This window comes from Pempheris klunzingeri, unplaced genomic scaffold (assembly GCF_042242105.1).
Source record: "Pempheris klunzingeri isolate RE-2024b unplaced genomic scaffold, fPemKlu1.hap1 Scaffold_57, whole genome shotgun sequence".
Classification (NCBI taxonomy): Eukaryota; Metazoa; Chordata; class Actinopteri; order Acropomatiformes; family Pempheridae; genus Pempheris; species Pempheris klunzingeri.
Genome location: NW_027254961.1, coordinates 30,958 through 56,197, shown reverse-complemented (window position 1 = coordinate 56,197; position 25,240 = coordinate 30,958). Strand labels below are relative to the sequence as shown.

The following is a 25,240-nucleotide window of genomic DNA, read 5'->3' as shown; positions in this document are numbered from 1 at the left end:
ACTGCACTATATCAAATGTACTGCAGGACAGCAGAAAAGGTTAATGTCTTTATTACCCTGTCTTGGCTAAAACATACCAGAGTCCTCAATTTCTTTGTTTTCCAGAGACACGATTCCAGTGTATCCGCAGGTCACAACATCGTCAACCAGGTCACTGATGTTGTCATTACTGGTGCTGTTTATCTGAAAACAGAGAAGGTGTCAAGTGAAATTAAGTTGCATTGTATCATTGTTCTCTAAAGGCTACAAACCAAAAAAGTAATTGTGCAAGTCATATCGTACTGAGGTTAATGCAATTACTAACTTTGATAAAATTGTATTTACCCTCTCAATAAGCTGTGACAGTTCAGACACTTGTCAGAGCTGATTAACTAGCACAAACCAACTTCTGATGCTAGTAATGCTAGCACTAACTTAGCGTCACCAGCGTGTCGTTAGCTTGCGAGCTAAAGGAGTAAGTCTGTAAGTCCATGAACTACATTGTTTAATAAAGTACAGTTTTATGAACTAAATATTGGATATACACATTGTTGACTTCACCTGTGATGCTTCAGCTCCACTCGGTCCACTGCTGTCAGCCAGTCTTTGCTTTGGCACATGTGCGGTTTGAGGAACGGAGGTTTGATTATTTTTCCCGGTGACCTACGTGACGTCATTTCAACACTTTTCTACTCGTACCCACAAACTTGAATTCGTGTTCACAGAAAAGACTTCGTAGTCGTAGAAATTAGAGTTGTATTCACAAGACTTTGCACTCACAGCTTTTAGATTCATACTCACATGAAAAAAATCCTGACCTGCACAATTTCTCAGACTCATGTATATGACAGCAGAATTTTGTGTCCAACAATTTTATTGACATACAAATAAATGAAACACAGTCAGTAACAGAAACAGCTTGAGTCAAATCCACCCTGGAGCTGTGAGCTCAGCGTGCACCACAGCAGGTAATTCTTATTACAGCTATAATGTTTAAACGTTTAAACTTTAAAGAACAGACAGATAATAATAACTGTCTAAAGTTCATATCCTGATGGAGAACAGGTTCTAGTGGCTCTGGGTTCTCTGTCGGCTGCTAACACTTCCTGGTTGGAGCTCAGGCTGCACTGACCGGGCTAACGTAAGCTAACGTATAGGCTATAAGCTAACGTTAGCTAGGTGAGCTGTCAGAGCACAGTGCTAATGCTAGCTAGCATAGTGTTAGCAGAGCTGACCTGGAGACTCAGTGAGGTAGGTAGGACCCTCTGACCACTGGGGGGTCACTGACGGACCCTCTGACCACTGGGGGGTCACTGACGGACCCTCTGACCTCTGGGGGGTCACTGACGGACCTTATTTACCTCTGGGGGGTCACTGACGGACCTTATTGACCACTGGGGGGTCACTGACGGACCCTCTGACCTCTGGGGGGGTCACTGACGGACCCTCTGACCACTGGGGGGTCACTGACAGACCTTATTGACCACTGGGGGGTCACTGACAGACCTTATTTACCTCTGGGGGGTCACTGACGGACCTTATTTACCTCTGGGGGGTCACTGACAGACCTTATTGACCACTGGGGGGTCACTGACGGACCCTCTGACCTCTGGGGGGTCACTGACAGACCTTATTGACCACTGGGGGGTCACTGACGGACCCTCTGACCTCTGGGGGGTCACTGACGGACCCTCTGACCTCTGGGGGGTCACTGACGGACCTGATTGATCCGCTGGATGCTGGAGGATGAAGGGACGTAACTGAAGGTGGTTAGTTTTGTGTTCTACTGCTATTTTACATTCAAGTCTATGGCGAGCATCATTTGTTTTTCCCCAGAAAGGGACGAAGACGTGTTGCACGCCAAAGTTCAAAGTTCCTGGATGTGCCGATCTGATCGATAATCACAGCTGAGACCCTGTTAGCGGTCAGCATTTTGAGTGTCTGAGTCCTCAGGAAGAGACTTTTCTTCTTCCACCTTTAACAGTGAGACTGAGGGCTCAAAAGATTCAGACATGAATCCAAACCCGAGGTACAGAGGTTCAGTGACCATGATGCTGAAGGTGTGAAGGTGGATCAGTGTGTCAGAGGAGACCCTGTAGAAGGACAGAACGCCAGCAGGACCGTCCAGGTACACACAGTATTTATCATCAGAGCAGTACAGACTCCAGGACTTATCGTTCTTTCCGAGCTGGCAGTCGTCTCCCTTCCCTTTCCTTTGAATTCCTTCGTACGCCACTCCTACGCCCACCGGCCCTTTCCTCTCCACCTCCAAGTAACAGCGACCAGTCAGAACAGTTCTACTCAGCAGCTGAAGCAAGCAGTCAAATCTCTTTGGACGATCCAAACTCTTGTGGTCCGTCGTCACGACTGATGCTTTTCTGAAGTCTTCGGACACGTGAAGCTTTGTGTGTGCTGTGTTTTTGTCCAGCCTCAAATCACAGGCGTCTAAATGGGGACAATACAACAGGATTACTTTGACTATTAAAAAGACCACCTGAGTGCCATCTGGGTGCAAATATCCAGATGGACGCTGTTCGGCTGTTTAACACCAGTTTGATCCTACAACTCATTTATGAACATTGAGGCTGATGTGGTTTAGTTGCAGGACTTTCACTCTGGAGGATTATCTGGATTTTCAGCTTTTAGCGGCAGTTTGGTTAGGTTTAGGCACCAGAACTACCTGGTTAGGAAGAGATCACAGTTTAAGTTAACTCTCTGGCCTCTGCAGTTTAAATGGTCTGTCTGTGTAGTAGGAGGATCTTCTTCTTCTTCATGTCCCTAAAATGTGTCCAACCTCAGCTAAAAGGTTCCAGAAGTCACTGAAGCAGAATGAGTGAGAAAAGACTTCAGACTGGGAGAAACATGGAGAAAATCCAGGAATCAGACATGTTGTTCATCAGAGGAGACTAAATTAAGACAGGAAACAGAAACTAAAGATCTGTGAACCCTCCAGAAGAGATTTGAACTATTTCATGTTTTAGTTTCTGAGCGAGGCTCATTTTTATGAGCAGAGAGCGACAGAGATTTGACAGTTGTCCATTTTTATGTACAGTCTATGGTGTAAACAGACAAGAGTTGAATTTAAACTGTATGAAAAGTTTTCAATGATAAACTAATCTTAATTGGGTTTAAATCGACCTTTTCTGTCAAATACATTTGTGAAATAAATAGAAAGAAATTACATGATTATTTGAAGGACACTTTCTAGGAAATTACTAATAAATGTTTCCAAAAAATTCTGATTCATAAAATCGCAGACAAAATCAGTAAAACTTTGGTGACTTTATAAAGCAAACAACCAGAGCAAATATTCTGTAGCTTTGTAGTTTCTCTAGTTTTTAAATGCCAGTGATTTAGAAGGTGTTAATGTCGTTTGTGGCTTTTACGATAACAAACTGAAACAGACTTACATTTCCTCAGACCTGGTTTCAACCTCTGGACTCCGCCATGGTCCGTCCTGTGACGGTGAAAGAAAAGTCACATCCATGGAATAAATTACTGCTATCCAAAAACTAATTGATTATTCACAACAAACCGCCTCCACATCGCAGCATGTCAGTCCTACCTGAGGGTCTCCAGTCTCCACTGGGGGTCCTTCAGTCCAGCAGACAGCAGCGTCACCCCTGAGTCTCCTGGATGGTTGTAGCTCAGGTCCAGCTCTCTCAGATGGGAGGGGTTTGAGCTCAGAGCTGAGGCCAGAGACTTGCAGCCTTCCTCTGTGATCATACAGCCCGACAGCCTGCAAAGAGGAGACGTAGTGACTACTCGCAGGGTGGTTGGCAAGCTAACGGCTAACACTTTAGCCAACCGGAAACATGCTAGTACTTTATCTTAACTGGGCCGGCGTTTATTCTACTAATACTAAAGTCGTTCTTTGGCTCGTGATCTTAGAGGAGTGCTACATAGCACCTTTTGTCAAGTGAAAATCTTTACCCAGCTAAACTTTCCTAAACTGAAGAACCAGTAGAGAACCTCTAAAGAAACATACAGGAGCTGAATAGGTTCTATAGAGCACCTCAACCACCGCAAAGAACCGCTGAAGAACCACCATTTTCTGTGTGCAGCTAATAAGCTACGATAGCGCTCTTAAAGTGGTCTGCCATTAATCAAAAACAAAACATTTGTCTGATTTTACTTCGCCTCCATAAGTGAATCTACTGTTTGCAGGAACTTCTTTGGGATTAAATGATTATTTACATTTTTAAAAACACTTTCTTTCCCAATCTGTTTTAAACTCTTATTAGCAAAGAAAATCCAACACAGGTTAAGTGTTTATGAACTGGTAGTGCTCTCTATGTAAATTAGGGTTCTAACTGTGATTTGTGGTACAGCATGGTGAGTCCTGACCTGAGAGTCTCCAGTCCACAATGTGGACTCTGCAGCCCAGCAGACAGAAGCTTCACTCCTGAATCCTGCAGGTCGTTGTCGCTCATGTCGAGCTCTCTCAGAGTAGATGAGGGAGAGCTGAGAGCCGCTGATACGTCCTGACAGGCTTTCTCTGTAAGATTGGTTTGGTTCAACCTGATAGAAACAAGGAACAAGGGAGAGAGAGAGGGTTGTACCAACGCTACAACACAATCGCAGCCTTGGACCTTTTCTTTTATGGGGAGGACGCTCTCTCAGGTATGTGGTTGTCAGGGTGGTGCCTCTATGACGACCCATATGTATAAAATAAATGTTACCTGAGAGTCTTCATCTTAAAGTGTGGACTCTCCAGTCCAGCAAAGAGCAGCGTCACCCCTGAATCCTGGAGGTCGTTTCTACTCAGGTCCAACTCTCTCAGGCTAGACGACTCTGAGCTGAGAACTGAGGCCAGAGCTGCACAGCTTCTCCCTGATAGATCGCAGATGCTGACCCTGGATCAATAAATGGGAAAAACAACATATTTCTTATGTTAAATCCCCTTTGACGTTTCCGTTAGATTGGACAGACAGAGGGCCCAAAGATTTTAGAAGCTCCCAGATGGAATTCAGGTCTTTAAGTAGTCAAAAATTTAAACTGGAGATAAATCATCTCGACATTAGCTTGTATCCCAGTTTAATAATGATTAATAATGATCTAACTGTGAGCTGCAACCAAACCAGCATAAACTTTTTTCGTTACTAAAATGCTGAAAATCAGTTCTGACAACCTTGAAGCTCTTACCCTAGAGTTTCCAATTTACAATATGGACTTTCCAGACCAACAGAGAGCTGCATGAACCCTGAATCCCCCAAGTTGTTGTTACTCAGGTCCAGCTTTCTCAGAGTCGAGGACTCGGAGCTGAGAATTGAAGCAAACGTCTGGCAGCAGTCGTCTGTGAGGCCGGTTTGATTTAACCTGATAAAATAAGTAGAAATGTTTTGGCAATCAAGGCTCAAACCCTGAAACCCCATTTGCATGACTAAGCAAGCCGAAACATTTTGTGAATGTCATCGTCATGAGGTCAACTCACTTTAGAGTTTCCAGCCTACAGTGTGGACTCTGCAGTCCAGCAGAAAGCTGCTCCACTCCTGAGTCCTGGAGGTTGTTGCTACCGAGGTCCAGCTCTCTCAGACTGGAGGACGGGGAGCTGAGAACTGAGGCCAGAGCTTCGCAGCTTTTCTCTGATAGCTTGCAGATACTCAACCTGGGAAAACAAAATTGAGCAAACAATAACTTACATCTGTATGCAGTATAAGGAATCAGTCTTAACTATCTGTGTACCTACAGAGCTTTGTTTGAGGCTTTGACCACTGGCAGCAGCCTCAGAAGAGCCTCCTCTGAAGCAGAGTATTTCTTCAGGTCAAACACGTCCAGATCTTCTTCTGATGACAGTAACATGAAGACCAGAGCTGACCACTGAGCAGGAGACAGTTTATCCGTGGAGAGACTTCCTGAACTCAGGGACTGTTGGATCTCCTCCACTAGAGAATGATCATTCAGCTCATTCAGACAGTGGAACAGATTGATGCTTCTTTCTGGGCCGGGATCGTCCCTGATTTTCCTCTGAATGATCTGGACTGTTGTCTGATTGGTAGGTGAGCAATGTCCTGTCTGACCAAGAAGGCCTCGTAGGAGATCCAGATTGGCCTGCAGGGTAAGGCCTACGAAAAAGCGCAGGAACAAGTCCAGGTGTCCATTTGGACTCTCTAAGGCCTTGTCCACGGCACTCTGGTAGAATCGCTTCACTTGGGACGTGTCTGTCGTTGGTGTAGACGCCTCTGTCAGGAGATCAATCCCAGAGTTGTTGAAGGTCAGATGGACATGAAGAGCTGCCAGAAACTCCTGAACGCTCAGATGGACGAAGCAGAACACCTTGTCCTGGTAGAGCCCTCTTTCTTCTCTAAAGATCTGTGTGAACACTCCTGAGTACACTGAGGCTGCTCTGATATCGATGCCGCACTCTGTCAGGTCTGATTCATAGAAGATCAGGTTCCCTTTCTGCAGCTGCTCAAACGCCAGTTTTCCCAGAGACTCGATCATCTTCCTGCTCTCTGGACTCCAGTGTGAATCTGTCTGATCGCCGTCGTTGTACTTCATGTTCTTCAGTTTGGTCTGAACCACCAGGAAGTGGATGTACATCTCAGTCAGGGTCTTGGGCAACTCTTCTTCCTCTTTCTCTTTCTTTTTCAACATGTCCTCCAGAACTGTAGCAGTGATCCAGCAGAAGACCGGGATGTGGCACATGATGTGAAGAGTTCTTGACTTCTTGATGTGGGAGATGATTCTGCTGGCCAGCTTTTTATCTCTGAATCTCTTCCTGAAGTACTCCTCCTTCTGAGGGTCGGTGAACCCTCTGACCTCTGTCACCATGCCAACACACTCAGGAGGGATCTGATTGGCTGCTGCAGGTCGTGTGGTTATCCAGAGGCGAGCAGAGGGAAGCAGATTCCCCCTGATGAGGTTTGTCAGCAGCACATCCACTGAGGTGGACTCTGTCACATCAGTCAGGACCTCATTGTTGAGGAAGTCCAGAGGAAGTCGACACTCGTCCAGACCGTCGAAGATGAAGACGACCTGGAACTCTTCAAACCTGCAGATTCCTGCGTCTTTGGTTTCAGGAAAGAATCGATGAACAAGTTCCACCAAGCTGCACTTTTTCTCTTTCAGCACATTCAGCTCTCTGAAGGTGAAAGGAAACATGAACTGTATGTCCTGGTTGGCTTTGTCTTCAGCCCAGTCCAGCGTGAACTTCTGCGTTAAGACTGTTTTCCCGATGCCGGCCACTCCCTTTGTCATCACCGTTCTGATTGGTTCCTCTCTTCCAGGTGGGGGTTTGAAGATGTCATCACATCTGATGGTTGTTTCTGGTCTGTCTGGTTTCCTGGATGCTGTTTCGATCTGTCTGACTTCGTGTTCGTCGTTGACCTCTGTGGTCCCTCCCTCTGTGATGTGGAGCTCTGTGTAGATCTGATTCAGAAGAGTTGGGTTTCCTGCGTTGGCGATCCCCTCAAACACACACTCAAACTTCCCCCGTAGATAAGATTTGAGTTTGTGCTGGCAAAAGGCAGGAGATTCTGAAAGAGCATAAAACAAATGAGTGGAAATAACAGTGAATGCAAAAAAGAGATTTCTGTAGCTGAGGGTACACCATTTTTGTTTTAGCACCATCTGCCATTTATCTTATAGTATGCGACTCTTACTTAAAGTGGAAGTCGACAACGTTCTTGCTTTAACTTATCATTATGAAGTAAATGTTTATTGCACGGTGTAATGGCTGTAGAATGACGACCATTGGAGTTTAGATTGGTTCCCTATGAGCATCTCTTTTTCTGTGTAGTTCTGTCCGACCTCCTGGGAAGATAAAGGCTTAATTTACGGCACAAAGAAGGTACGTTCAGATCATAGATTAATTTATAGCCATTCTTTGTATTTAAGCAGTAAATAACACAACCTGCCTATTTTTTTGGATGCAACCAGATGTTTTACTCTTCATTTATCAGACTGAGATCAGCGTTTCCATTTCAAATTGGGATTCTTCCTTTGGACAGTAGCCAGACTACAAGCAGTAGAGTTAGCCATATTGGTATTCTTTCAAATGTTCCTTAATCAGTAACACAATATGCCTTCTTATCAATATAACCAGATGTTTTACTCTGTCTTTATCACAGCAGACAGACAGTAGCCAGACTGTTAGCGGTAGCATTAGCCGTTGGCAACATGGCATTCTTTCTACTTCATCAGTAAATAAACAACATGGGCACAAGCAGCAGTGATGATATATTCTGTTTTGATCAAGCAGCTGATCAGCAGATGGTTGTTTTTGAAGATGCTGATAGCTTGTTTTTGTGACAGCGGCGCACTGACACTACTTCAAAACGCTAGGACGGACGCTTAAAGTGGAGGTTTGCTGCCTTACCTCCACTTTAAGCCTTCTGTTAGGTTTCTTTCGTGAAACGCTGTTTTTATTTTAGTGTCTTGTGCCAATTTTTATGGTTTGCTGCTCTTGTTTCGGTGTCACTTTGCCAGTTCAAGTGGTTCATGTCAAAGACCTCAATACAAAATCACCCAGCAGAACGAACACACTGAAGATTTTACTGCTTTAGAGGTCATGTGTCACACAGTGAGTGTTTTTATTCGTCAGCAGATGTAAACGTCGTCTCTCCATCCTGTTAAAATCCTCTTACTGCTCTGCAGACGGTCAGCCAGCTCGTCCTGGTTCATCCTCCTCAGGAAGTTCAGGGTGATCTTCACAAACTCCTCCCTGCTGCTCTTTCCCTGCTCTTCATCCTCACCGCCCAACACCGCCTCCTCCTCCTCCTCCTCCTCCCCACCTAAGCATTCTGGGTAATCCTTCCTCAGGACCCTCTGAAGCCTCTTCAGCTCCTTCTTCACAAAACCGATGATGCTTTCCTCAAGCAGCTGGAACAGAAAACGACACGAGTTAATCATTAAAACATACAGTCGAGTCATGTTACGCTAATGCTACATGCTAACGCTACACGCTCGTGTGTGAAATGAGTCGTTTGTGTTAGCTTAGCTTATTTTAGCAACGCAAAGCCAAACCGGTTTTACTTTAATGAATTTGTGCTGTCTGTGATTTGATTTTGTTTAAATGTTCTGAATAGTATTTTCTTAGTTATTGTCGTTCAGACGATGAAGCTAAGTTAGCGAGCTAACATCAGTTAGCCAGCTAAAGGATCCATTATCAGGAAGTAATAGACGATGTGAGCAGATAACCGTCCGATGCTCAGGACATTATCCCCCTTATACCATGATCATTTTCCAAAGGAAAAAATAGGACCATTCATTTATGTTTTCATGCATTTTGCACCAAAATGTAAAGTTTAAAAAAGTCATAGCTCCTGTGTTTCGTTAGGGAGACCATTAAGATCCCTGTATTTTGTTTCCCTGTTTGGTGAGTTAATTAATCTAACATTATTGCTTTGGCTGTTTCTCACCCTGATGCTCAAAACTACCTGAAGAATAAATCAGTTGAGTTTGGGAAGATGTTGCGCTCAGGTTCCCCCATAAACACATAAATATATAAACATATAAACACATAAATACATAAACACATAAATATATAAACACATAAATATATAAACACATAAATATATAAATATATAAACACATAAATATATAAACACATAAATATATAAATATATAAACACATAAATATATAAACACATAAATATATAAATATATAAATACGTCCCTGCTGGTAATAAAACGTCCGTCATGTCGACTGTTTTCAAATTAAACTGTGTTGTTCTTCCTCACACACCATAAATACGGAGTCCAGGTCGGTTTGAGGGCGACCAGTGAGAACCTCTGAAGTGTCCTGATCAGCTCTGTGGAGAAAAACGGGACGTGAACATGAATCACTTGGTCGTTATTGATTATTGATCATGTTGCGGCGTCCCTGCTCGCTGTAAATGTCTGTAACAGCCAATCGTATCGCTGCTGTCACACTTTAAAGCTGATCTGTTCCTGTCAGCTGGAAATTTAAACATCTGTCAAAGGCCAGACGTGTTTTAGGAGGTTCAGCTGAAACAGGAGCACTTTAAAACACAATAAAACAGGACCAGATCTATTGATTACTGACCTGTGATCAGCAGACTCTTTGAAAGAAAAGGGTTGATTCATCGAGTGGTCGCTCTTCATGGACACACAGCTGAGATCAGGAGACTCTGACCTCTGCTGGACGACCCTGATGGAAACAAGTGGGAGATTAATTTAACAGTTTGGTAACTAATCGATTGATTAGTTCCAGATCTAATTTGTACAGTAGAAAAGAGGATGGGAGGATGGGAAACTAACAGTTTTCCTCCTGAATATTTTTGAATCAAACAAGGATCTTAAAGACTTTTAAACGAGATTTAACATCTTTATTTTAGCCTTTTCAATCCATTTGTTTTACCATTTTATTCTATCACTCTAATCTTTAGTCACGTTTTCAATCATTTTGTTCTCACTGACTTCATAACATGGTTTCCTGTTCAGAAAACCTTTAACACGATTTTAGCTCACAGGACTCAGGAGCTGCTGCCTCCATCAGTCAGTGTGTCTGTGTTCCTGTGTGTTACACAGATGTTGGATCTGAACAAACCTTCAAAACACCAAAGTCACATAATTTCATAAAGATCCAGAGATCAAGATCAAGTGCTCTGCTGTTAGTTTCACTTTTGATCTGTCGATGTTTTCGTGCTTTTTAGTTTTGAATTCAGGATTTCAGCTGGCAGCAAAGTATTTGTACTCGAGTTTAGTTCAATAAAAGATCTGATCTATATTAAATATCCTGTCGTTCACTGGAGCTTTATGATGTTTTAATCCGAGTCAGACACTCAGTTTTAGTAAATGTCTCCTAAAACTGACTCAGTCTCCTTTAAACTGTGTGACTGAGTTGACACTAACTAACCCATGCTTTCCTGTTTGTTGTGCTTCCATCTGCAGTATTAATGTGCAGAAGAAGAGTAAATGCTGGGTACATACCCTTCCATCTCCATGCTGGGGCTTCTTCTCTACGCAGCTGAAAGTGGAAGCAGCTTCTCTCTGTGTGTGTGCAGGCAGTCACCACCCTTCCTGGTGTAACCGGTCTGACCAAACCTGTGGCCACAGAGATCACACATGTTCAATACAGTGAAAAATATCACTGTACTATCAACATCAACACCGCTCTCTTCAAAGGCACCAGACTCCATTGACATTAAGAGTAATTTTAGCTCTCAGAACACAGGAGTTGCTGCCTCACTTGGTTAGTTTGACTGTGTTATTGTGCGTTATACAGATATTATGCTGCATCAGAACTAAACCTTTAAAACACCAGAGACGCACAATAACACAAACAAACGAGCAGGTCGAGACCAGCAGCTCCTGTGGTCTGTGAGGTAAAATCGATGTTTTTGTAAATGAAGTCTGGTGTGTTGGAAGATATATTTAATATTATATAATATTTTGAAGTTTCTCCATCTACCAGTTTCTGTCTTTGTGCTGCTGTAATCCCTGAATTTACCCTTATTTCATATTGTTTTATACTTTATTACAATTTCTTAAACATATATGTGTGAGTGTTGTTTGACGGAGCCCGAGAATTAAGTTAAGTTCGTGTTAAAACTTTTACAAAACAGAAAAAAATAATAATTATGTCTCCCCGTCGGGGAATCGAACCCCGGTCTTCCGCGTGACAGGCGGAGATACTGTCCACTATACTAACGAGGAAGAACTGTTAAGGTCATGTGACCAGTTCAATTCGATTAATCGGCTTTTGCAGACAAACCAAAGACGGTGTGCTGAACCGAAAGTTAACACCTAATAAGAAGCCAAGCTCCAAGCAGAAAAAACACGAGGAAATCTTGTAATTTTGCCAAAACTTCCACTTAAACTGCTACATTTCCGGTTAACTTCTTCTTCTGCGCTCTTGGCATTTCAGTACATCCAAGTAACAGAAATCCGAACAGCGCCACGCTGCCATTGAGCCGTGCTGTGGCGAGAGGCGGTATTACACCTGCACCTGCACAGAAGAAGCCGTCGATGGGCGCCACTTCTCCCTCCTGCAGAGCCACAGAGGAAAAGTTCTCCCTTCCACGCTACTGCAGGACGTCTGTGCGTTTCTTGGTGTTTTTAGAGGAAATCACGGGTCTGTACATGATGTGCAGGTCCTGAGCGGACCGCTCATGTACCCGCAGGCCTTTCTTTTCTTTCTTTGGGAGTCTACCTGCAGCCTGCAGCGTCCTGTGGGGATTTTGACACCTGGAGCAAACACGCAGCATCGTCTTCTAAAGGTGAAATTTAGTTAAGTCCTACATTTGTGCATAATTAAGGGCGTGGTCACAGGTAGGGTGCTGTAATGGGCGGCAGACTAAGTGACGTAAACAGGTGTCGGTAGGACCCTCTGACCTCTGGGGGGTCACATGACCGACCTTATTGACCTCTGGGGGGTCACTGACGGACCTTATTGACCTCTGGGGGGTCACTGACGGACCTTATTGATCTCTGGGGGGTCACAGATGGACCCTCTGACCTCTGGGGGGTCACTGACGGACCTTATTGACCTCTGGGGGGTCACTGACGGACCTTATTGATCTCTGGGGGTCACTGACGGACCTTATTGACCTCTGGGGGGTCACTGACGGACACTCTGACCTCTGGGGGGGTCACTGACGGACCTTATTGACCTCTGGGGGGTCACTGACGGACCTTATTGATCTCTGGGGGTCACTGACGGACCTTATTGACCTCTGGGGGGTCACTGACGGACCTTATTGACCTCTGGGGGGTCACTGACGGACCTTATTGATCTCTGGGGGTCACTGACGGACCTTATTGACCTCTGGGGGGTCACTGACGGACCTTATTGACCTCTGGGGGGTCACTGACGGACCTTATTGACCTCTGGGGGGTCACTGACGGACCTTATTGACCTCTTATTGACCTCTGGGGGGTCACTGACGGACCTTATTGACCTCTGGGGGGTCACATGACCGACCTTATTGACCTCTGGGGGGTCACTGACGGACCTTATTGACCTCTGGGGGGTCACTGACGGACCTTATTGACCTCTGGGGGGTCACATGACCGACCTTATTGACCTCTGGGGGGTCACATGACCGACCTTATTGACCTCTGGGGGGTCACTGACGGACACTCTGACCTCTGGGGGTCACTGACGGACCTTATTGACCTCTGGGGGGTCACTGACGGACCTTATTGACCTCTGGGGGGTCACTGACGGACCCTCTGACCTCTGGGGGGTCACTGACGGACCTTATTGACCTCTGGGGGGTCACTGATGGTCCTGATTGATCAGTAAAACTCTTAATAATAATTTATAGCCCTGCTGTTTTTCCCTTGACATCCATCTTTCTGTCACAGAGGTCCCAGCTAAAGGATTTCACTGGTTTTATTTTTTCCTTTTCCGGAGAAATGTCTCCCCACCTTTAATCTCCTGTTTTATCTGCTTCAACCTGCAGGTGGCGCTCTAACAACAGGTGTGTGTTTGGCTCACACTCAGACAGCAGAGCTGACTGGTGAACTCTCTGCGGACCTGTCCTACTTTCTCCCACCGACTGAAGCCGTTTCAGCGGACGGGGACCACCGGGGAAGGAGCAGCGTTCCTGCTGACACCTGCCAGGTGACTCTCTCATACACACACGTTTTACCTGTTCTGCTCTGCCTGTGAGGCGAACTGCTTCGGCGACGTCTGTTCGCTTGAAGTTTCTTCTCATAAACAGTGAGCACACAGATAGATGCAGGTGTGTATGTCTTACAATTTGTGCGCGGGCACGTGTAGGAGCGTGCATGAGTTTCCGTAGTGTAGTGGTTATCACGTTCGCCTCACACGCGAAAGGTCCCCGGTTCGAAACCGGGCGGAAACATGTTTTTATTTAAACGAACAGTGAAGTCATGCTTCCATAAGGGAAGTGGGTCCTTTGTAAAATGGAGCCCTCTTCAAAGCCACCAGACTCCATTGAAAAAAACACTAATTTTACATGCATGCAACACGGGAGTTTCTGTGCTACCACAGCCTCAGTCAACAAACTAACCCGATCGTTAGGATCCAAACTAAAACACCAAAGTCTCATGATAACACGAACTAACCCATCGAGGCAACAGGTGACCAACAATTCCTGCACTTAAACTGATATTACTTACAGTGGGTTTAATTTCCCCTTGACTTATTTCAGTTAGGTAAAATCACTGTTTTTGTGAATGGAGTCTGGTGACTTTGCATTTTTGAGATAAAGCAGATGCTGTTCACCATGTACAAAGCTGTTTGACAGCAATGTATAGTGGTGAAAATATTCCAAATATAGCTTCATTTTGATTCCTTTAGGCAGCTATTTCCATAAAAAGAAACTCCTCCTTGTTTACATTACTGTACACCCTTCTATCACAGTATTATATTTTATCCTACTATGACTTTCTTAAACATATATGTGTGAGTGTTGTTTGACGGAGCCTGAGAAATAAGTTAAGTTCGTGTTAACGCTTTTACAAAGAAGAAAAAATAATAATTATGTCTCCCCGTCGGGGAATCGAACCCCGGTCTTCCGCGTGACAGGCGGAGATACTGTCCACTATACTAACGAGGAAGAATTAATAAGATTATGTGACCAGTTCAATTCGATTAATCGGCTTTTGCAGACAAATCAAAGGCGGTGGGCTGAACCAAAACACACCTAATAAGAAAATGATGACAAAACTTATATTGTGAGGAAAATGTAGCGATATTATTCAATAACAATCAACCTGTTCAGTGACAAAATAGCTAAATAAACACGAGGAACGAGCTGAATATAAACCAGCCGATGAGTTTCTGATCAAACAAAGAAGACATCTGTGAGTTTGATTCATTGCAAGCAGAAAAACCACGAGGAAATCTTGTAATTTTGCCAAAATTTCCACTTAAACTGCTGTATTTCTGGTTAACTGCTTCTTCTGCGCTCTTGGCATTTCAGTACATCCAAGTAACAGAAATCCGAACAGCGCCACTCTGCCATTGAGCCGCGTTGTGGCGAGAGGCGGTATTACACCTGCACTGCCATAGAAGATGAATGGAGAATGAACAGCTCCTGTTATCGCCACATCCAGTCGACTAATCAGCATACAAGCATACACACAGAGTGAATTTCAATCGATCATTAAGTTGAGTTTGTGTTAAAGCTTTTACAAAAAAGAAATAACAATAATTAATCAAACCCCAGTCTTCTGCGTGATAGGCGGAGATACTGTCCACTATACTAACGAGGAAGAGCTGGTATTATCATATGACCAGTTAGTGTCAATAAATTGGTTTTTGCAAACAAACCAAAGTGAGCAGAACTAAAGGTTAACCCATAACAAGAAAATGATGAGAAAACTTACATTGAGAGGAAAATGCAGTGATATTATTCAAAAACAATTAACCTGTTCAAGCAGTCTGTGTTTCATGGGGCTGAAGGCTTAGAGGAAACCATGTGAGATGAACTGTCGGTAGGATCCTCTGACCTCTGGGGGGTCACTGACGGACCCTCTGACCTCTGTGTGCTTTTTGAGTGTCTGAGTCCTCAGGAAGAGACTTTTCTTCTTCCACCTTTAACAGTGAGACTGAGGGCCCAAAAGATTCAGACATGAATCTAAACCCGAGGTACAGAGGTTCAGTGACCATGATGCTGAAGGTGTGAAGGTGGATCAGTGTGTCAGAGGAGACCCTGTAGAAGGACAGAACGCCAGCAGGACCGTCCAGGTACACCGCCACTCTGACGGACGGAGGGTCGGAGGGTATGGCTGTTCTTCGGTTATCGTGCCACACAGAGTATCTATCATCAGAGCAGTACAGACTCCAGGACTTATCGTTCTTTCCGAGCTGGCAGTCGTCTCCCTTCCCTTTCCTTTTAATTCCTTCGTACGCCACTCCTACGTACACCGGCCCTTTCCTCTCCACCTCCAAGTAACAGCGACCAGTCAGAACAGTTCTACTCAGCAGCTGAAGCAAGCAGTCAAATCTCTTTGGACGATCCAAACACTTCTGGTCCGTCGTCACGACTGATGCTTTTCTGAAGTCTTCGGACACTTGAAGCTTTCTGTGTGCTGTGTTATAGTCCAGCGTCAAATCACAGGCGTCTAAATGGGGACAATACAACAGGATTACTTTGACTATTAAAAAGACCACCTGAGTGCCATCTGGGTGCAAATATCCAGATGGACGCTGTTCGGCTGTTTAACACCAGTTTGATCCTACAACTCATTTATGAACATTGAGGCTGATGTGGTTTAGTTGCAGGACTTTCACTCTGGAGGATTATCTGGATTTTCAGCTTTCAGTGGCAGTTTGGTTAGGTTTAGGTACCAGAACTACCTGGTTAGGAAGAGATCACGGTTTAAGTTAACTTTTTGGCCTCTTGAATTAAAATGGTCTGTCTGTGTAGTAGGAGGACCTTCTTCTTCTTCATGTCCCTAAAATGTGTCCAACCTCAGCTAAAAGGTTCCAGAAGTCACTGAAGCAGAATGAGTGAGAAAAGACTTCAGACATGTTGTTCATCAGAGGAGACTAAAGAAAGACAGAGAACATGTTGATCCAGAACAACAGTGGATGTAGAAACAGAAACTAAAGATCTGTGAACCTCCAGAAGAGATCTGAACTGTTTCATGTTTTAGTTTCTGAGCGAGGCTCATTTTTATGAGCAGAGAGCGACGGAGATTTGACAGTTGTCCATTTTTATGTACAGTCTATGGTGTAAACAGACAAGAGTCGAATTTAAACTGTATGAAAAGTTTTCAATGATAAACTAATCTTAACTGGGTTTAAATCGACCTTTTCTGTCAAATACATTTGTGAAATAAATAGAAAGAAATTACATGATTATTTGAAGGACACTTTCTAGGAAATTACTAATAAATGTTTCCAAAAAATTCTGATTCATAAAATCGCAGACAAAATCAGTAAAACTTTGGTGACTTTATAAAGCAAACAACCAGAGCAAATATTCTGTAGCTTTGTAGTTTCCCTAGTTTTTAAATGCCAGTGATTTAGAAGGTGTTAATGTCGTTTGTGGCTTTTACGATAACAAACTGAAACAGACTTACATTTCCTCAGACCTGGTTTCAACCTCTGGATTCCGCCGTGGTCCGTCCTGTGACGGGTGAAAGAAAAGTCACATCCATGGAATAAATTACTGCTATCCAAAGACTAAGTGATTATTCACAACAAACCTCCTCCACATCGCAGCATGTCAGTCCTACCTGAGGGTCTCCAGTCTCCACTGGGGGTCCTTCAGTCCAGCAGACAGCAGCGTCACCCCTGAGTCTCCTGGATGGTTGTAGCTCAGGTCCAGCTCTCTCAGATGGGAGAGGTTTGAGCTCAGAGCTGAGGCCAGAGACTCGCAGCCTTCCTCTGTGATCATACAGCCCGACAGCCTGCAAAGAGGAGACGTAGTGACTACTCGCAGGGTGGTTGGCAAGCTAACGGCTAACACTTTAGCCAACCGGAAACATGCTAGTACTTTATCTTAACTGGGCCGGCGTTTATTCTACTAATACTAAAGTTGTTCTTTGGCTCGTGATCTTAGAGGAGTGCTACATAGCACCTTTTGTCAAGTGAAAGTCTTTACCCAGCTAAACTTTCCTAAACTGAAGAACCAGTAGAGAACCTCTAAAGAAACATACAGGAGCTGAATAGGTTCTATAGAGCACCTCAACCACCGCAAAGAACCGCTGAAGAACCACCATTTTCTGTGTGCAGCTAATAAGCTACGATAGCGCTCTTAAAGTGGTCTGCCATTAATCAAAAACAAAACATTTGTCTGATTTTACTTCGCCTCCATAAGTGAATCTACTGTTTGCAGGAACTTCTTTGGGATTAAATGATTATTTACATTTTTAAAAACACTTTCTTTCCCAATCTGTTTTAAACTCTTATTAGCAAAGAAAATCCAACACAGGTTAAGTGTTTATGAACTGGTAGTGCTCTCTATGTAAATTAGGGTTCTAACTGTGATTTGTGGTACAGCATGGTGAGTCCTGACCTGAGAGTCTCCAGTCCACAATGTGGACTCTGCAGCCCAGCAGACAGAAGCTTCACTCCTGAATCCTGCAGGTCGTTGTCGCTCATGTCGAGCTCTCTCAGAGTAGACGAGGGGGAGCTGAGAGCCGCTGATACGTCCTGACAGGCTTTCTCTGTAAGATTGGTTTGGTTCAACCTGATAGAAACAAGGAACAAGGGAGAGAGAGAGGGTTGTACCAACGCTACAACACAATCGCAGCCTTGGACCTTTTCTTTTATGGGGAGGACGCTCTCTCAGGTATGTGGTTGTCAGGGTGGTGCCTCTATGACGACCCATATGTATAAAATAAATGTTACCTGAGAGTCTTCATCTTAAAGTGTGGACTCTCCAGTCTAGCAAAGAGCAGCGTCACCCCTGAATCCTGGAGGTCGTTTCTACTCAGGTCCAACTCTCTCAGGCTAGACGACTCTGAGCTGAGAACTGAGGCCAGAGCTGCACAGCTTCTCCCTGATAGATCGCAGATGCTGACCCTGGATCAGTAAATGGGAAAAACAACATATTTCTTATGTTAAATCCCCTTTGACGTTTCCGTTAGATTGGACAGACAGAGGGCCCAAAGATTTTAGAAGCTCCCAGATGGAATTCAGGTCTTTAAGTAGTCAAAAATTTAAACTGGAGATAAATCATCTCGACATTAGCTTGTATCCCAGTTTAATAATGATTAATAATGATCTAACTGTGAGCTGCAACCAAACCAGCATAAACTTTCTTTGTGACTAAAATGCTGAAAATCAGTTCTGACAACCATGAAGCTCTTACCCTAGAGTTTCCAATTTACAATATGGACTTTCCAGACCAACAGAGAGCTGCGTGAATCCTGAATCCCCCAAGTTGTTGTTACTCAGGTCCAGCTTTCTCAGAGTCGAGGACTCGGAGCTGAGAATTGAAGCAAACGTCTGGCAGCAGTCGTCTGTGAGGCCGGTTTGATTTAACCTGATAAAATAAGTAGAAATGTTTTGGCAATCAAGGCTCAAACCCTGAAACCCCATTTGCATGACTAAGCAAGCCGAAACATTTTGTGAATGTCATCGTCATGAGGTCAACTCACTTTAGAGTTTCCAGCCTACAGTGTGGACTCTGCAGTCCAGCAGAAAGCTGCTCCACTCCTGAGTCCTGGAGGTTGTTGCTACCGAGGTCCAGCTCTCTCAGACTGGAGGACGGGGAGCTGAGAACTGAGGCCAGAGCTTCGCAGCTTTTCTCTGATAGCTTGCAGATACTCAACCTGGGAGAACAAAATCGAGCAAACAATAACTTACATCTGTATGCAGTATAAGGAATCAGTCTTAACTATCTGTGTACCTACAGAGCTTTGTTTGAGGCTTTGACCACTGGCAGCAGCCTCAGAAGAGCCTCCTCTGAAGCAGAGTATTTCTTCAGGTCAAACACGTCCAGATCTTCTTTTGATGACAGTAACATGAAGACCAGAGCTGACCACTGAGCAGGAGACAGTTTATCCGTGGAGAGACTTCCTGAACTCAGGGACTGTTGGATCTCCTCCACTAGAGAATGATCATTCAGCTCATTCAGACAGTGGAACAGATTGATGCTTCTTTCTGGGCCGGGATCGTCCCTGATTTTCCTCTGAATGATCTGGACTGTTGTCTGATTGGTAGGTGAGCAATGTCCTGTCTGACCAAGAAGGCCTCGTAGGAGATCCAGATTGGCCTGCAGGGTAAGGCCTACGAAAAAGCGCAGGAACAAGTCCAGGTGTCCATTTGGACTCTCTAAGGCCTTGTCCACGGCACTCTGGTAGAATCGCTTCACTTGGGACGTGTCTGTCGTTGGTGTAGACGCCTCTGTCAGGAGATCAATCCCAGAGTTGTTGAAGGTCAGATGGACATGAAGAGCTGCCAGAAACTCCTGAACGCTCAGATGGACGAAGCAGAACACCTTGTCCTGGTAGAGCCCTCTTTCTTCTCTAAAGATCTGTGTGAACACTCCTGAGTACACTGAGGCTGCTCTGATATCGATGCCGCACTCTGTCAGGTCTGATTCATAGAAGATCAAGTTGCCTTTCTGCAGCTGCTCAAACGCCAGTTTTCCCAGAGACTCGATCATCTTCCTGCTCTCTGGACTCCAGTGTGAATCTGTCTCATCGCCGTCGTTGTACTTCACGTTCTTCAGTTTGGTCTGAACCACCAGGAAGTGGATGTACATCTCAGTCAGGGTCTTGGGCAGCTCTTCCTCTTTCTCTTTCTTTTTCAACATGTCCTCCAGAACTGTAGCAGTGATCCAGCAGAAGACCGGGATGTGGCACATGATGTGAAGAGTTCTTGACTTCTTGATGTGGGAGATGATTCTGCTGGCCAGCTTTTTATCTCTGAATCTCTTCCTGAAGTACTCCTCCTTCTGAGGGTCGGTGAACCCTCTGACCTCTGTCACCATGCCAACACACTCAGGAGGGATCTGATTGGCTGCTGCAGGTCGTGCGGTTATCCAGAGGCGAGCAGAGGGAAGCAGATTCCCCCTGATGAGGTTTGTCAGCAGCACATCCACTGAGGTGGACTCTGTCACATCAGTCAGGACCTCATTGTTGAGGAAGTCCAGAGGAAGTCGACACTCGTCCAGACCGTCGAAGATGAAGACGACCTGGAACTCTTCAAACCTGCAGATTCCTGCGTCTTTGGTTTCAGGAAAGAATCGATGAACAAGTTCCACCAAGCTGCACTTTTTCTCTTTCAGCACATTCAGCTCTCTGAAGGTGAAAGGAAACATGAACTGTATGTCCTGGTTGGCTTTGTCTTCAGCCCAGTCCAGCGTGAACTTCTGCGTTAAGACTGTTTTCCCGATGCCGGCCACTCCCTTTGTCATCACCGTTCTGATTGGTTCCTCTCTTCCAGGTGGGGGTTTGAAGATGTCATCACATCTGATGGTTGTTTCTGGTCTGTCTGGTTTCCTGGATGCTGTTTCGATCTGTCTGACCTCGTGTTCGTCGTTGACCTCTGTGGTCCCTCCCTCTGTGATGTGGAGCTCTGTGTAGATCTGATTCAGAAGAGTTGGGTTTCCTGCGTTGGCGATCCCCTCAAACACACACTCAAACTTCCCCCGTAGATAAGATTTGAGTTTGTGCTGGCAAAAGGCAGCAGATTCTGAAAGAGCATAAAACAAATGAGTGGAAATAACAGTGAATGCAAAAAAGAGATTTCTGTAGCTGAGGGTACACCATTTTTGTTTTAGCACCATCTGCCATTTATCTTATAGTATGCGACTCTTATTTAAAGTGGAAGTCGACAACGTTCTTGCTTTAACTTATCATTATGAAGTAAATGTTTATTGCACGGTGTAATGGCTGTAGAATGACGACCATTGGAGTTTAGATTGGTTCCCTATGAGCATCTCTTTTTCTGTGTAGTTCTGTCCGACCTCCTGGGAAGATAAAGGCTCAATTTACGGCACAAAGAAGGTACGTTCAGATCATAGATTAATTTATAGCCATTCTTTGTATTTAAGCAGTAAATAACACAACCTGCCTATTTTTTTGGATGCAACCAGATGTTTTACTCTTGTTTTATCAGTGAGTGTTTTTATTCGTCAGCAGATGTAAATGTCGTCTCTCCATCCTGTTAAAATCCTCTTACTGCTCTGCAGACGGTCAGCCAGCTCGTCCTGGTTCATCCTCCTCAGGAAGTTCAGGGTGATCTTCAGAAACTCCTCCCTGCTGCTCCTCCCCTGCTCTTCATCCTCACCGCCCAACACCGCCTCCTCCTCCTCCTCCTCCCCACCTAAGCATTCTGGGTAATCCTTCCTCAGGACCCTCTGAAGCCTCTTCAGCTCCTTCTTCACAAAACCGATGACGCTTTCCTCAAGCAGCTGGAACAGAAAACGACACGAGTTAATCATTAAAACATACAGTCGAGTCATGTTACGCTAATGCTACATGCTAACGCTACACGCTCGTGTGTGAAATGAGTCGTTTGTGTTAGCTTAGCTTATTTTAGCAACGCAAAGACAAACCGGTTTTACTTTCATGAATTTGTGCTGTCTGTGATTTGATTTTGTTTAAATGTTCTGAATAGTATTTTCTTAGTTATTGTCGTTCAGACGATGAAGCTAAGTTAGCGAGCTAACATCAGTTAGCCAGCTAAAGGATCCATTATCAGGAAGTAATAGACGATGTGAGCAGATAACCGTCCGATGCTCAGGACATTATCCCCCTTATACCATGATCATTTTCCAAAGGAAAAAATAGGACCATTCATTTATGTTTTCATGCATTTTGCACCAAAATGTAAAGTTTAAAAAAGTCATAGCTCCTGTGTTTCGTTAGGGAGACCATTAAGATCCCTGTATTTTGTTTCCCTGTTTGGTGAGTTAATTAATCTAACATTATTGCTTTGGCTGTTTCTCACCCTGATGCTCAAAACTACCTGAAGAATAAATCAGTTGAGTTTGGGAAGATGTTGCGCTCAGGTTCCCCCATAAACACATAAATATATAAACATATAAACACATAAATACATAAACACATAAATATATAAACACATAAATATATAAACACATAAATATATAAATATATAAACACAAATATATAAATATATAAACACAAATATATAAATATATAAACACATAAATACATAAACACATAAATACATAAACACATAAATATATAAACACATAAATATATAAATATATAAATATATAAACACAAATATATAAATATATAAACACATAAATATATAAACACATAAATATATAAATATATAAACACATAAATATATAAACACATAAATATATAAACACATAAATATATAAATATATAAATACGTCCCTGCTGGTAATAAAACGTCCGTCATGTCGACTGTTTTCAAATTAAACTGTGTTGTTCTTCCTCACACACCATAAATACGGAGTCCAGGTCGGTTTGAGGGCGACCAGTGAGAACCTCTGAAGTGTCCTGATCAGCTCTGTGGAGAAAAACGGGACGTGAACATGAATCACTTGGTCGTTATTGATTATTGATCATGTTGCGGCGTCCCTGCTCGTATCGCTGCTGTCACACTTTAAAGCTGATCTGTTCCTGTCAGCTGGAAATTTAAACATCTGTCAAAGGCCAGACGTGTTTTAGGAGGTTCAGCTGAAATAGGAGCACTTTAAAACACAATAAAACAGGACCAGATCTATTGATTACTGACCTGTGATCAGCAGACTCTTTGAAAGAAAAGGGGCGAATCATCGATCCGTCGCTCTTCATGGACACACAGCTGAGATCAGGAGACTCTGACCTCTGCTGGACGACCCTGATGGAAACAAGTGGGAGATTAATTTAACAGTTTGGTAACTAATCGATTGATTAGTTCCAGATCTAATTTGTACAGTAGAAAAGAGGATGGGAAACTAACAGTTTTCCTCCTGAATATTTTTGAATCAAACGAGGATCTTAAAGACTTTTAAACGAGATTTAACATCTTTATTTTAGCCTTTTCAATCCATTTGTTTTACCATTTTATTCTGTCACTCTAATCTTTAGTCACGTTTTCAATCATCAGTCTGAGTTCTGTGGTGGAAATTCAAAACACCAAAGTCACATAACGTCATAAAGATCCAGAGATCAAGATCAAGAGCTCTGCTGTTAGTTTCACTTTTGTTGTGACGCTGTTTTTGTACTTTTAGTTTTGAATTCAGGATTTCAGCAGGACCAGATCTATTGATTACTGACCTGTGATCAGCAGACTCTTTGAAAGAAAAGGGGCGAATCATCGATCGGTCGCTCTTCATGGACACACAGCTGAGATCAGGAGACTCTGACCTCTGCTGGACGACCCTGATGGGAACAGAAAACACACATCTTTATCATTTATATTACTTTATAATATTATATTAACTCATTTAAATCAAACATTATCTTAATATTCATATCTGGATGTTTTTTACCTGTTAACACGTCAATAAGATTTATTATTAAACTTTTAGCTCACATATCTGACTGTCCCAGTCTGAGCTCAGTGGGTTCTTCTGTGGTCTTCTGTCCCAGTCCTGGTCCTGGTCCTGGTCCTGGTCCAGGTCCTGGTCCTGGTTCTGGAGAGTTTGATCCCTCAAGCTTCAGCCTTTCAGGCAGAGAAGAAAAAGATGAGGATGTGAAGTAAACAAATGAACAAATGAATTCCTCATTTGTGAGGAGCCAGAACCAGAAACCCGGCGGGCTGCGTTCACAAACACCACAAAACATCAGAAAACAGAGAAACGACCTTCAGAACCGAACCAGCAGGACTCAGATTCTGACAAAAACATTCCCAGTTTGCAGAAAAATTAAACGTCTTCCAGTTTTCAATTTTAAACGAGATTTAACATCTGAAAATAAATCATCTTTATTTTAGCCTTTTCAATCCATTTGTTTTACCATTTTATTCTGTCACTCTAATCTTTAGTCACGTTTTCAATCATCAGTCTGAGTTCTGTGGTGGAAATTCTACAATTGAAACTCCTCTGTGAGAAATTAGTGGAATAAAGATGTTTATTAAGGATAAAGATGTTTATTAAGGATCCCTACAGAGAGAGACCTGGAAGATCCTTTTGGTTTAACCACAAACAGCACACACACCAGACTACATTCACTAAAACAGGGATTTTAGCTCACAGGACTCAGGAGCTGCTGCCTCCATCAGTCAGTGTGTCTGTGTTCCTGTGTGTTACACAGATGTTGGATCTGAACAAACCTTCAAAACACCAAAGTCACATAACGTCATAAAGATCCAGAGATAAAGATCAAGTGCTCTGCTGTTAGTTTCACTTTTGATCTGACGATGTTTTCATACTTTTTAGTTTTGAATTCAGGATTTCAGCTGGCAGCAAAGTATTTGTACTCAAGTTTAGTTCAATAAAAGATCTGATCTATATTAAATATCCTGTCGTTCACTGGAGCTTTATGATGTTTTAATCCGAGTCAGACACTCAGTTTTAGTAAATGTCTCCTAAAACTGACTCAGTCTCCTTTAAACTGTGTGACTGAGTTGACACTAACTAACCCATGCTTTCCTGTTTGTTGTGCTTCCATCTGCAGCATTAATGTGCAGAAGAAGAGTAAATGCTGGGTACATACCCTTCCATCTCCATGCTGGGGCTTCTTCTCTACGCAGCTGAAAGTGGAAGCAGCTTCTCTCTCTGTGTGTGCAGGCAGTCACCACCCTTCCTGCTGTAACCGGTCTGACCAAACCTGTGGCCACAGAGATCACACATGTTCAATACAGTGAAAAATATCACTGTACTATCAACATCAACACCGCTCTCTTCAAAGGCACCAGACTCCATTGACATTAAGAGTAATTTTAGCTCTCAGAACACAGGAGTTGCTGCCTCACTTGGTTAGTTTGACTGTGTTA

The 25,240-nt window shown here is 43.6% G+C and overlaps 2 protein-coding genes, 1 long non-coding RNA gene and 3 other non-coding genes across 16 annotated transcripts; 1 reads left to right on the top strand and 5 right to left on the bottom strand.

The window, feature by feature from the left end:
• Positions 1-835: 835 nt before the first annotated feature.
• On the bottom strand, positions 836-10,930 carry LOC139224802 (NLR family CARD domain-containing protein 3-like). 9 transcript variants are annotated; one of them, XR_011586723.1, is made up of 13 exons: positions 10,876-10,930; positions 9,989-10,093; positions 9,668-9,734; positions 8,568-8,802; positions 5,669-7,457; positions 5,414-5,587; positions 5,125-5,298; positions 4,662-4,835; positions 4,327-4,500; positions 3,545-3,718; positions 3,390-3,436; positions 1,425-2,424; positions 836-1,362 (listed from the first exon to the last, which is right to left on the bottom strand). XR_011586723.1 is itself a non-coding variant. In XM_070856125.1 (12 exons), the coding sequence occupies exons 1-12, from the start codon at positions 10,887-10,889 to the stop codon at positions 1,898-1,900; spliced, it is 3,654 nt and encodes a 1,217-aa protein (XP_070712226.1). In that variant the 5' UTR covers positions 10,890-10,930; the 3' UTR covers positions 836-1,897. The 9 variants fall into 9 exon arrangements, 2 of the variants coding, with proteins under 2 accessions (XP_070712226.1, XP_070712227.1); XR_011586721.1 differs by having other exon boundaries at positions 836-1,401; positions 1,433-2,424; XR_011586722.1 differs by having other exon boundaries at positions 836-1,401; positions 1,464-2,424.
• Positions 836-13,188, bottom strand: LOC139224803 (uncharacterized). Its single transcript, XR_011586726.1, has 2 exons — positions 13,147-13,188; positions 836-1,699 (listed from the first exon to the last, which is right to left on the bottom strand). It is a non-coding gene; the product is annotated as an uncharacterized lncRNA (long non-coding RNA).
• trnad-guc (transfer RNA aspartic acid (anticodon GUC)) lies at positions 11,530-11,601 on the bottom strand. The gene has a single exon. It is a non-coding gene; the product is annotated as a tRNA-Asp (tRNA).
• Positions 13,189-13,684: 496 nt separating the features above from the next.
• trnav-cac (transfer RNA valine (anticodon CAC)) lies at positions 13,685-13,757 on the top strand. Its single transcript has one exon. It is a non-coding gene; the product is annotated as a tRNA-Val (tRNA).
• A 645-nt stretch (positions 13,758-14,402) lies between these two features.
• trnad-guc (transfer RNA aspartic acid (anticodon GUC)) lies at positions 14,403-14,474 on the bottom strand. The gene has a single exon. It is a non-coding gene; the product is annotated as a tRNA-Asp (tRNA).
• Positions 14,475-15,033: 559 nt separating this feature from the next.
• On the bottom strand, positions 15,034-24,973 carry LOC139224801 (NLR family CARD domain-containing protein 3-like). Of its 3 annotated transcripts, XM_070856121.1 has the most exons (14): positions 24,961-24,973; positions 23,840-23,968; positions 23,577-23,685; positions 23,057-23,151; positions 22,762-22,828; positions 21,503-21,734; positions 19,228-21,013; positions 18,973-19,146; positions 18,684-18,857; positions 18,221-18,394; positions 17,886-18,059; positions 17,104-17,277; positions 16,948-16,994; positions 15,034-15,984 (listed from the first exon to the last, which is right to left on the bottom strand). In XM_070856121.1, the coding sequence occupies exons 1-14, from the start codon at positions 24,966-24,968 to the stop codon at positions 15,380-15,382; spliced, it is 3,948 nt and encodes a 1,315-aa protein (XP_070712222.1). In that variant the 5' UTR covers positions 24,969-24,973; the 3' UTR covers positions 15,034-15,379. The 3 variants fall into 3 exon arrangements, with proteins under 3 accessions (XP_070712222.1, XP_070712223.1, XP_070712224.1); XM_070856122.1 differs by lacking the exon at positions 23,057-23,151 and having other exon boundaries at positions 23,581-23,685; XM_070856123.1 differs by lacking the exons at positions 23,577-23,685; positions 24,961-24,973 and having other exon boundaries at positions 23,057-23,161; positions 23,840-23,902.
• Positions 24,974-25,240: the final 267 nt, after the last annotated feature.

What these genes read in the sequence shown, in the direction of transcription:
- LOC139224802 (XM_070856125.1), bottom strand. An exon ending in GGCTGACCGTCTGCAGAGCA is followed by an intron (nt 7,458 to 8,567) that starts GTAAGAGGATTT and finishes ATGCTCTTTCAG; the next exon opens with AATCTCCTGCCTTTTGCCAG. An exon ending in TTTAAGATGAAGACTCTCAG is followed by an intron (nt 4,501 to 4,661) that starts GTAACATTTATT and finishes TGTTTCTATCAG; the next exon opens with GTTGAACCAAACCAATCTTA.
- LOC139224801 (XM_070856121.1), bottom strand. An exon ending in GGCTGACCGTCTGCAGAGCA is followed by an intron (nt 21,014 to 21,502) that starts GTAAGAGGATTT and finishes ATGCTCTTTCAG; the next exon opens with AATCTGCTGCCTTTTGCCAG. An exon ending in AAAGCCTCAAACAAAGCTCT is followed by an intron (nt 19,147 to 19,227) that starts GTAGGTACACAG and finishes TTGTTCTCCCAG; the next exon opens with GTTGAGTATCTGCAAGCTAT.